Genomic DNA, 12,875 nt, shown 5'->3' on the forward strand with positions numbered 1-12,875 from the left:
TGCTGAACATTTATCTGCTGTATATGAACGTAACAGCTGGCTGATAATAAATCATGCTTTTTTCATAAAATAAAAAAATCGACTTTTCTGTTTATTTATACACCACATGTGTTCAATCAGTGAGTAAGCAATATTATTTAGTGTTCAAATAAAATGAACGAGTGAAAGGGGAAAGCTTTATGAATTATTATAATTTATGTATTTAGGTGCAACGGCGATGAGGTGTTCCCGCGGAGGGAAATAGGCACCAACTTATGAGACTAATATTATGCTGCTGGTTGTAATGTAAGTTTTAACAGTAAACTGAGTATAAGTGCGTATAATAGTGTGTATTCTCTGGAGATTTGCCAGATTTAGGGGATCTAAAACTGAGATTCATGGAGGAGAAACGTATGAGATCGGATAACTCACCTTTATTTGAACAAACCATTCTTCACGATCAAGACGAGATTCGTACCCAGTTCTTTCCATCCTAAGCACAACATCATTAACAACTGAGCTGCGGAGGCTAAAGGGTTGCATTACGAAGGCACCGATTACAAAAGTTGCTTTCAGTAATGCAATACACTACGAAATAGAAGACGGTTGAATTGATTGGAATAAATTTAATTAAACACATTAACGAAAATGGACGGCCAATTAATAAAACACTCGATAACGAAGTTAAATTGTCTTCATATTCGAATGAGTAAATAAATTTTTGTACTTTCGTTTTATAAATTGATACTACGAAGGTGGTCTGAAAAGTTCTCTGTTTAACAATGAAAGGTTTTAAATATTACATGACAACCGGCTTTTGTCTACTGTTCTGACTGCCGTTTGAATCTGGTGTGTAATGGTGACTCTAAGTTTCACCAATAGTAATAAATCGACGCACAAAATCAGTTTTATTCTTGTTAAAACGCTCCAAGCACTGTTCAGAGATTTTCATGCGAGTGCATGTTTGATCTGCTGCGTGCAAGATGGGTACCGTGCAAGCGCAGTACCCATCTTGCGCAAAGATTTTTCATTTGCAATTCTTCATGCAAAAAATATATCCTACACGTTCTTTTCAAATGCCTATAGTCTCAGCAATTTCACGCACTTAGACTCGCGGGGTCATCCAATAACATATCATGCACTTGATCAATGATTTCTGGTGTTGTTACACTTTTTAGACTTCCTTCACGTGGATCATTTTCAAGGCTTGTACGGCCACGTTTAAACTCGGTATTCCATTTCTTAATTGTCGAAAATGAAGGATAAGAGTACCCATAAACTTTTGTGAATTTTGAATGAATTTCTTTTGGCGTTAAACCTTCTTTCACAAAGAATTTTATAACCGCACGATACTCAATGTTATCCATTTCAAGGATACAGACAAGACTTTCGCTTCAGACAGCTGTATAAAATAAATCTTGATAGAATGATTTGCAATTTCACATGGATGCTTATGACAGATGTATGAACTTAAAGAAAATCTTGCCGATAATGTTGCCATCTTTGGTCTAGGCTGAGAACGTTTCAGACTATCCTCGTCTGATGAAACTGGAGATTATCAATGCAGTTAATTTTGAGTAGTTCTGATTTCTCAAAATCTATATCTCATTAGAATATAAAGAAGTGAAATTTTAACGACTCAATAAAATCATCTTGGAAAATATGAATTAATTTTAATTTTATTATCATTATTTTCAGAAAACGTTTAGGTTGACTCTACTTGTAATCAGTTCTTTTTGTATCAATTATATCTTTGTAAAATGCAATCAGTGCAACAAAACGTTTATGCTTTTGATTGCAGTGAATTTATTCATCTCAATGATGTATGTATTTTATTTCTGTATATTATTGTGCATTGAATACTGCGTTATAAAATAAATCGTATACGCACAATATTCAATAACATCCTATGAACAATGCAAATATAATTCTTAAAAGCTCGGTTCTCGATGGATTACAAACTCCAAGTCAATTTTACATTATAGCTTGACCTATGCATGGATTGTCTATTTACTAAACAGTATTACTGAACTGCTGAAGTGAAAGATGGTCATTCAATCTCATTGCAAACTTTCCTTTCAAGTTCTTTGATTCTCTCCCTCTCTGCATGGTTCCTTCATCTCTCTCTCTCTCTATCTATCTTTCTCTCTCTGTTTCTCTCATTGCCTCTCTCTCTAAGTCCTGCGCTCTCTCTCTTTCTTTCTCTCTCTCTCTCTCTCTCTCTCTCTCTCTCTGTCTTTCTCTCTCTCTGTCTCTGTCTGTTTCTCTCATTGCCTCTCCTTCTAAGTCCTGCTCTCTCTCTCTCTCTCAATCTCTCTCTCTCAATCTCTGTCTGTCTTTCTCTCTCTCAATCTCTCTCTCTCTCAATCTCTCTCTCTCACTCTCTGTCTGTCTTTCTCTCTCTCAATCTCTCTCTCTTCTTTCTCTCTCACTCTCTGTCTGTCTTTCTCTCTCTCTCTCTCTCTCTCTCTCTCTCTCTCTCTCACTCTCTGTCTGTCTCTCTCTCTCTCTCTCTCACTCTCTGTCTGTCTTTCTCTCTCTCAATCTCTCTCTCTCTCTCACTCTCTGTCTGTCTTTCTCTCTCTCAATCTCTCTCTCTCACTCTCTGTCTGTCTTTCTCTCTCTCAATCTCTCTCTCACTCTCTGTCTGTCTTTCTCTCTCTCTCTCTTAATATTTGTTTCATATGAATATTGTAAATGAGTTTTCAGTGTGCCCACTTGGCTTACAACGCATCACACCACACCGCATTGCAAGACTCGTAATATTGTACTGTAGTTACACAATCAAGTAGATGTTAACATTAAGTACCTAGCCATTTCAGGTACAACCGGAAACACATTATAAGAGTTTTGAAGATAATGCAATATATATTATGCAAGTTTCAAGTAATAAACCAAACACATTCTACGAATCTGTGTTGGAATTATACGCTATATTAATGGTAATACAAGTTTTTGGTAGGAAAAACTCTGCTACCAACAAATAACTTAATTGAAGTTGAAAATGCCGGTTTAAAGCTAAAATAACTGAAGTTGAGTTACGCCGGTGATATATAATTTTTCGTACTACGACATGCACATTTTACATTTAAAAAACAAAACAAAAGATGGATTTGATTGATTCTGGTATGCTGAGCCAAAACGCGAATTGTCTGTTCATCACTTCATAATTGTCTGAGAATTTTGTCCGTTAACTGCGTATGTTCCCTGGCAAATCAGCCAGAATACACACGCACGTAACAAGAAAAATGGTACTGATAAAATAATCTGGTGCACAGAGTAAATCGTGTATGCTGGGTAGTTTAAATTAGTCTCAAATGAGTCCTAGAGACATTGCAGTAACAATAATAATAATACTGACAATAATATGCAAAAAAAAAAAAAAAAAAAAAACGGAAAGTAAACACAGATAACAATCAGTAAAGATTATTAGTGAAAACAGTAGAGAATATGTCCTTGATTTTATATCCGCCAGATGTTACAAGTCGTGAGAATTGTATCATTGCAAAACGATCTTTTGTCGTTAGGAAATGATAACGTACGATAATGCACTTTTTACTAATGCACTCATAAATTTTTCAAAACGGACTACATTTGTTCATCTTTTGCATTCAGCATGGGTAAGTCAGCTATATATAGATATAGTTAATATAGATCCTTTTTTTAGCAAAATCAAATAGAGATAATTGAAAGTGTTTTCACTTGGTTATGTTATAAATTAAAGACGCTGAGAAATTATATTCTTTGCCTGTATCCTTATTAAAGTGCATGCAAAAAACATTTGCGCGTGAAGTAAGTCACGACTGCGCTTCTTTTATGTAGAGCGTAATAAAGTGATGTAATCACTTCACGTCAATTGCTTTAGCATCCCATAATGCAAGGTAAATATCCTAACAGACATGCATGATGCTATGACTTATGGGAAAGGTCACTACCCAGACTGGTTTCGAACTTTATTGAGGTCTCATCAGTGGGAGCTACACCCAGAAGTGATACCAAGGTTGAAGTAATACACAAGTCATATTTCTATATACAACTGGCGAAACGGAGTCGCACCTTATTACTAAAATACTCTCGGTTAGAGATAGATGTTGAAATTTTTTTTCACTTGGTATTCAACACTGTGATTTATAATTCTATTATACAGTCACACACCTTATTACAAATAATATTTTAAGAATACATATTTATAAACAGTTCTTTTCTCTAAATTTGCAAGCGACCAAGTTTCTTTGATAAAATGAAGCATAGCTTTCTTCTCAAATATAGTTTACTTCATGAGCAATATTCGTTGATGTTATCAACGTTGATGTGTTTGTTAACGTTTCGTTCGAAATGCAAATATATACGCTGCTTGGAAAGAAGTTAACGGACACCTTCATGGGCAATTTGTATCGTGTCAAGTAAGGAGTCAGGTCACGTGATTATAACTTATATATATTGGAGGAATGCGACAGTTGCAAGTCAGTGCAACTGTCGTATTCCTCCAGGGTGAAAAGGCAACTGACGGAGCTTGAAAGAGGCGTAGTGATAGTATGCCCTGTTGCAGGCCTATCGTTTCTGTAAACTGTTGAAAAATTATGCAGCCACAGGTCAACAGCCTTTGATACTATACTGAGGTGGACGAGCAAGGATGTAATTGCAATTGATACCTACAGTGACAATCCACAACAATCACTGAACGTGACCAGAGTATACGACGAAGAATAATATGCAAAAACCGCCATTCCACGGTCGACACATTGAAGGAGATGCTCCCACCATCGACAAAAACACGAATCTGCATAAAACCATACAGTACTGATGCTCAAAACAGGGATTTTTCAAGGTAGGACAGCAAAATGCAAAGCGCATGTACAGAGGAACGCGAAAGCTTTGAAAGCTGTGTAATGGAACCACGAACCACGCTACACTCTACACTCTCTACGAGCAGATGACCGGGTGAAGGATACTCAGTAAACGTCTCTCAGCAGAGAACATAACTGGAAATATGAAATTCCGGCGTAACAGTGTGATGGTTTGGTTCTGTTTTCCTGAGTTTGGTCATGGACCACAGTTTGTGGTACAACGACTATTGAACCCAGAGAGGTATCAGAACATTCTGGACAATACAGTGTTTTCTACTGCTTGGCGTTTCTTCGGAAATGACCATTGTTTAATTTCAGCAAGACAATGCACAATATCATAAAGCTGCTTGTGTAACTACCGGTCTTTGGACATGAAAGCATCACACTTAATCTCAGCATCAACTGATCACCTGTGGGATCACGTTTGCTCCACAACCATCCATGACTTGATTACATGCTTACATCAAGAGTGAGCTGAAATTCCCAATGACTGCGATCATAAATCGTAAGCCTGTGGAAAATATCCCGCTCTAGGATTGCTGCACTCATTGCAGTGAAAGGGGATTCTACATCTTATTAAGCTGGGCGGCATGGATGTTTGTTCTTCACTTTGAGATTTTCGTTGACTTTCATCTGAGGCCAGTTTCTACTTTTACATTCGCCGATAGCTGAGCCCTGAACTGATGGGATGGCTACCTAATATGTTTGATTTCCGCTGTTAAAAACCAAACTAATATTTATGCAATCATAAACAAGCAAATTGCGAATTAGGTGTTATATCTTTGGATTCGAGTTTAAGGTTTATTAGTTGTAGCTTATATAGCAATCTCTCCTCTCTCTTTATATATATATATATATATATATATGCTATTTCTCAATGCTTGTTTTTCGCAGTTGTATGTGTCATTCTAAACTTATTTTTCATTTATTCTTATTTTTACTCCACAGTTGTCGTATTACTACTGATTTGCATTCTTCATCTGGTAATTCAGTCAGAATCAAAGAATATCTGTCCAAATCCGACTTTGATAAAACCATGTACTTGTGATGAAGAAGGAGTTAACTGTATGAAAGCCACAAACGCCGACCAAATACGGAAAGCACTTCAAACTCCATTTCCGTATGGCATCATTCCAGGGCTTTGGATCCAAGGAACGAATCTTACATCACTCCCTTCAGGTATATTTTCTAATGTCAAGATACAGAGGATGTTTATCGAATTTAACTCCATCACCAACGTTGAAACTGGAGCTTTCAAAGGATCTGAAGACAGTTTAACAACATTGAGTTTGGAGAACAATCAGATCACTTCATTCCCTTTTAGTGATCTTGGCAGTATGAAGAAAGTAGCAGATTTCGTAATCGATAAAAACAAGTTGACTTCAGTGTCATCTTTCGCTTTTGGTCATAATGAAATATTGCTGTACATTTCTTTACAACACAACAGGATTGTTGAAATTAAACCTTACGCATTCAAAGGTATCTTAAATGTGCAACATTTGGATTTGTCCAATAACCTATTGACAACGTTGGGTCCAAATTCGTTTTCCATGGATACTTTATACCACAAAATTGTAAGTATCTCACAATAATAACAGTATCCATACCTAAACGATACGATACGATCTTTTAAATTATTTGCTGATTATTATTGCGTCCGAACCCATCAATTTATTACAATAAATAGAGGGATCAACAGATTCCAGCTGATCGCTTTATCTATTGAAAGTTGAATATTGAATATTGTAAAAATTATAAAACCTTTGATTGAGATTTTAAATGTTATTTTCCTGAGTAGGATTACGAGTGTCCTCTCAGTATTCAAACAAATCGTGCAGTTTGTTATATTTATTAAACAGCGTAAATGTAAGTCTCGTGAATGCAGACAAAGGAAGTTTCATTTTTTTTCATCTCTCTCTCTCTCTCTCTCTCTCTCTCTCTCTCTCTCTCTCTCTCTCTCTCTCTCTCTCTCCCTTCCCTATTTAAACGGAAACTAAAACTATTATCACACGAATGCCATGTGTGGCCAGATGTCCGAGAAGAAAGAACGATCTTGACCAACTGAGGGTTGTAGCTTTTAGGGAAAATAATGTGACGGTAAACTGTTTTTTTTTTTAGAACAGAGGTAGATAGTATGAAAGAGAAGCAGTAAACCTTTCTTTAACGTTTTCATATCCGACAGGGAATTGGTGTTGGCTACCAGATGTTTTTCCGGTCTTAAAAGAAAATGCAGAAATGATTGCTCTTGTTCAGTTCTGTAGTTTACCGAACTGAACAAAGAAACCCCTAAGACACAACGCGTGTAAGAAGGTGGTGATTAGCTAACATAAATAACCTTGTTGATGAAAAGATGCATTGTTGAGGATCTTTCCTTGTGCATCTCCCCCTCCCCGAAATGCGAAAATGGCATTCTAAAGTAGTGCGGGTTTGACCTGTGCACAGTGTTAGGGAGTTGTTCGTTTGGAAAGTAGCGCCATGAGTGACAAAAGTTGAGAGATGAAACCTTTGGGGACTACAAAGTTTGTCAAATGAAGAATATAATTGATAATATAGTGGCTGTTGTTATAATGGTACAGGGCTGAACCATTTCATATCTAAAGTACAAGCAGAGGAAAGAGAGAGAGAGAGAGAGAGAGAGAGAGGGAGAGGGAGGGAGAATTGAGCCGATAAGAAATATAACGTTCAACGAATTGCATTCTTGCAGCATAAGGCAGCATTTTTACACATGGAATAATATAATCTTGAATAATAAAAATTTTTTAAACAGGTTATATAAAAGCGAAAGCAAAGTCTGTTTTAAAAAAGAAAGCCACGTATGTTTTAAAAAATGTAACGTGCTTTTTTTTTAAAGAAACGAAACTGTTATAGTTTTACAATTTTAATAAAGCCTACAAATTAACTTACTGATACAAATTTTTGTTTACGTGTATATATATATATATCATCATCATCATCATCATCAAATTCCTGCCATGAACCCTCAAGGGGTGTACAGGATATGACAGTACTACATGAAAAAATTACATCATTACTAATTTGGGTGCTTAAGGGTCAAAGCTGTATAACTGAGAGGAGACCTCCACATAGCCTTTAAAGGAATACGGAGAACCGACCAGGGCTTCTGACCTAATGTCCAATCCTCACCTTCTCGTGGTGCACCCTGTTGGGTATCTACTTTGATACTGAACGAACGAGGATGGGCTGGCAATTTGGGATTTAGCCGACCAAATTGTATTCTTATTGGTTAAACCAAAATAAAAAATGATGGAAAATAAAAAATGATGGTACAACATGACAAAAATATATATATATATATATATATATATATATATATATATATATATATAATTATATATACAGTATATATATATATATATATATATATATATATATATATATATATATATATATATATATATATATATATATATATATATATATATATATATATATATATATATATACAGCATGAAAAATAAATAACATGCAAATAAAACTCCTTTTACATGTAATAAGATATGGAAAGTTTAACACGTTATTTATTTATTTATTTATTTTTTTGGAACCACTCATTGCGGTATACGAAAGGAATTTAACTTGGAACATATCTCATGCATGGAAAAAAAGGATGGATACCCCTTCTTCATAGATTTGTCTTTGGGGGTATTTGCGTCTGTTTGCCATCACTCTATGCCATGAGAAACCTACGAAAACAGTTGCTGCATTACAGGTCACTTGAATCACAACATCATGCTGTTTTTAAACCCTGTGATAGCTTCATTTTTTTCCAAAACTGCACTTAAAAACTCTTTTTTGCACAACACATATCCTGATGTATTTGTAACTACATGTTATAACCATAGGTACCTCAATTCCATGGCAGAATGGGCGTATTTCACTGCGGCTGTAGGTGGTCACAATTCAATATTATGTTGGAATGGTGTATATTAATGATTTACCTAATCTTAGCACAACTGCAGAGGAAACCGAAAGAAAGCAACCTCTTAAAATGAACTGCATAAAATGAATTTTGCTTGAAATTACTGAACTAAAAAGTGTACTAAATATTCTACACTAATGTTAATTTTTAATATTTCAGATTTCCTTAACGTCTAATCGGATATCTACCATTTCTCCAACTGCATTTGATGGAAGTTTGCTATATTTAAATTTAGAAAATAACAGACTTACGTCTCTTTCCCCGGATGTTTTCAGGGAACACCTTTTACATAGAACAGTTAATGTCAATGTGGAGAGTAAGTTATGCATTTACTTGTCACTTTTGTTATGATAAAATCTGTTGATTTTGTACGAATTATAAATATATTTGGTAGCATTTAATTTACATCCAAGTAATCAGCGGGACGTATTGGAAATTTCCTGCATTTTCAATTTCACACCTGAATTTTTTGTTTGAAAACGTTTGTTTGGTGAGCTATTTTTATACTTGCTAATTTTAATTTATATACACTAACTACTTTTATCTAAATCAACATGAAATGATTAATTTCCTTTCAATTATATCTCTCAGATAATCCATTTAGCTGCTGTGGACCCGACTACGAATGGGTAGTGCAAAATAAGGAATCATTAGAATATTCCGTCTACGAGTTTCAATGCGAAGATGGACGTCTACTTGAAGACTTAACAGAGGATGTCAAAGATTGTTGAAATCTTACACAAGATAGCTTTAATATAGAATAATATAGACTGATATTGTATTTAAATGTAATGAAGGTCAATAGGCAATAAAATTAACTAATACTCTGGAAAAATAGGTGACATCGCTGTAAATTCATCCATTACACAGAATAAACAGAAGAAATACGTCAAATGAATCATTCACTTCCATAACTTTACACAGTTCTGAAAGAAAGTTATAGAATCATGATGATTAGAATTTTAACTAAGTTTGTTTTCAGCTGGTTCTCCCTTTCACTGGAACACACAAGTTTGGAATTTTATTTCTCGAAAACTGATTTTTTATACCCTGAGTAAAAAAAAAACTTCGATCGCTATTTTAGAGAGAAATACATTGGTTTATAAATTTAGGAACGAAAACACAAATAGTGTAGTAACTAAAGTGAGGTTAGCGTTTTAGTCTGGTTTCATTTCTTGTCTGGAATGGGAACGGGGCAATTTTGATAGCAAAATTCTTGGATATTGGCTATAAAATATCACTTAACCGATGAATTCCGATTGCGAGCAATCGGAAGAATAGGTGGAGGTAGTCAGATGGTTGCATTAAATGTTTCGGAGAGTTCGCAAACAGTGAAACTAATTTAAAAAGTCAGAGACAGTATCTTGGAGATACAGTAAGGAAGGTCATTGGCTACAGCCGCAGTGGATGACTAATATAACCGATTATCTGCTTGTCAAAACAGGAATCAACGAAGATCTGACCTCGCATTAGCTACTCTGCTTCCAATTTGTGTAGAAGGCTTCACAAGCGTGGGCTGTATAGCACGCGACTGATGTGGTCTGCATGTCTCTGTCCTAATGACACAGGATCGAATGCTTGAAATAGGCCAGGCTCTGCGTCAACTTAACCCAAGACCAATGGGGGGTGGGGTATTGTTTACAAATGAGTCCCGATTGCCCTACGAAGCAATTCCAGGCGTGCCTGATTTGGACAGAGCAAGGCACAAGTTATCGTCTCTTTAATATCCGTGAAAGGAGTACTATGGTGGAGGTTGTGTGATGGTTTGACTGACGCATCTATTTGGGAAGCGCGCCGACATCTATGTGCTTCCTAGCAGAATCATGAATACTGCAACTTACAAAGACGGGATTCTGAACTCTCTCCTCCGTAAGCAGGTTGATAGGGGAGATTTATCCTATAAGACGATAATGCTCGACTTTATTGGCCAATATCTTCAAGAAGCAGCTCTCATAGATATGGACTGGCCATTTTATATTGACTTTTTTTATATTGACTACATATGTGGTCTAGGTTCTAGGTGCGTGATATGCAGATGAGGAGTGAGATAGAAGTTTATTAATGTTTTTGAAGAGTTTCAGGTTGTAGTTGTTTGGGAATACTTCATGATGAAGGCTGTTCCAGAGGACAGAAGTGGACGGAATAAAAGAGTACGAAGAATATAATCATGTTCGGTGTATTTGCAGTTGCACAATAAAGTGATGCTTGGAAGTTAATATTAACTCTAATATTAACAGGTGCAACAGAGAGTGGAGGCATTATGGTTTCTAGTTCAGCTGAACAGTGGGCACTGAAGTACCTGTAAATTAGGACCAGAGCTGAAACACAACATTTGTGAGATAGAGATCGAAGTGAATCTGTAAGATGGGTATCACTGTAAGCCAAATTGGTGTGTTCTGGACAGCGTAAAGAAATTTTGTTTTAGGTACCCTACTCCAAACACGTGAGCAGTATTCTAATCATAAGCGGATTTGGGATTCGTACATAGCTAAGTGTTGGTTGCGTGTAACACGGCATCTTAAACGAAAGTGAATGCATAGTGTTTTAGATGTTGAGAGGGGACTATTGATATGATTTTTATGCCAGGAATGACGGGAAGTTAACGATCATCCCTCAAGAGAGTCTGATCTTGTCTCGTGATTTATATTATCGAAGGCAATGGTAACCGAGCTGGGATCTTTGCTGAAAGAAACAAGGCATGAATGTGTTTTGGTATCCTAGTACATGACTGTCCCTGTCACATTTAAGGATATTATGTAGGTCAATGTTTACGCAACTAGTTGCGTGATCTTGTAGCCTGGGATGTCAGATTATTGCATAGTTTGTAAGATAGCTAAGATGAGTAGAGAGTACTATTTTCGACAAAGATAATATTAGTGAAGTTTAGGTCTGGGGAAAGAGAGTAGGTGGTAGGGCAGAGACTTGGGACACTCCAGCACTGGTGATGAAGATGGAAGAGAGAGAGAGAGAGAGAGAGCGGTATCTAGTATGGATCACAGGGAACGACCAGAGACAATGCTGGCTACCCAATTACAGACGGTGGCAGGGAGCCCAAACTTTGGCAATTTGTTTAGTGGTCTCGATGTCAAACACACAGTCGAAATCCATGGAAATATCAAGAGCGACAACACACGTTTCTCTGAACCTTTCCACGCACGTGTCAAATGGAGGGTGATCTAAGCTATAAGGTCAGCTAAGAATCTTGAATGGAGAATCCATACTGCTGGTCGCTGATTAATTGCTGGGCCTCAAAGTAATGACCCATGGCACTATTTAGAGTTGACCATTGATGATTTTCTCAATTATTTTGGAGGCGAGACAGAGGTGATGGCAATTGTCAATGATTTGACGATGCACTTCCGTTTCCCTTTTATAGACTAGGATGCATATGAGATTGCATCGACGCATTGAGATAAGCTAAGATTAAGATCTCCTCACCTTAATCTCATTGAGCATATCTGGGGTACTCTAGGCAGACGTGTGGCTTCTTGCAAATCCCCCTTCTCATTTGGATCTCTTGTTTTTCTCCAATGTCTTCATGGGCTCATTTGTTACTGAATTAAGCTATTCATTTACAATTGTTGGGTGTGCTTCTTTCACATTTCATATCATACAGCTTTTCACCGAATCTTATAAACATTCATCATACAATTTTTTAGTTGTCGTGTTTTTTTCTTTGTTCCTTAATTTATGGAAACCAGTGTATATACTTGTTAGGATTTGAGATAACAAGATGGCGAAAATTGCCTGTTGTAATTTTCGATGATATCTATGAAATCGCGGATAGAGTTGGGCTCACATTTCAACGACGACTACGGGTGAAGTCCACTACTCACTGATCGTCCAAATAGGAAGTGGGGGATAAAATAGCCTTCTTTCTAACTTTTACTAATTCTTTACTAATTCTGCAGTTAATAATGAAATAAATCTTTTGGGTTAGAGAACAGATGCCGGTTATAGCATTTGCTATAACAACAACTGCCATTTCTGTTGATTTGATTCTTTTATTTGATTCAGGATTAAATATTTGTTTTTCGACTCTAGATTTTAGTAATATCTCCAGAATTTCGTGATATCCATAAAAAACCATAAAAGATTTTCATTCCATG

The 12,875-nt window shown here is 36.2% G+C and overlaps 1 protein-coding gene across 1 annotated transcript; it reads left to right on the forward strand.

Moving 5' to 3' along the window:
* Positions 1–3,595: 3,595 nt before the first annotated feature.
* On the forward strand, positions 3,596–9,519 carry LOC150107515 (uncharacterized). Its single transcript, XM_090392120.1, has 4 exons — positions 3,596–3,599; positions 5,775–6,400; positions 8,926–9,082; positions 9,358–9,519. The coding sequence occupies exons 1-4, from the start codon at positions 3,596–3,598 to the stop codon at positions 9,495–9,497; spliced, it is 927 nt and encodes a 308-aa protein (XP_090248246.1). The 3' UTR covers positions 9,498–9,519.
* The last annotated feature ends 3,356 nt before the right edge of the window (positions 9,520–12,875 follow it).

Source organism: Typopeltis vanoorti, chromosome 4 (assembly GCF_054136105.1).
Source record: "Typopeltis vanoorti isolate ZY-2024b chromosome 4, IOZ_Tvanoo_1.0, whole genome shotgun sequence".
NCBI lineage: Eukaryota > Metazoa > Arthropoda > Arachnida > Uropygi > Thelyphonidae > Typopeltis > Typopeltis vanoorti.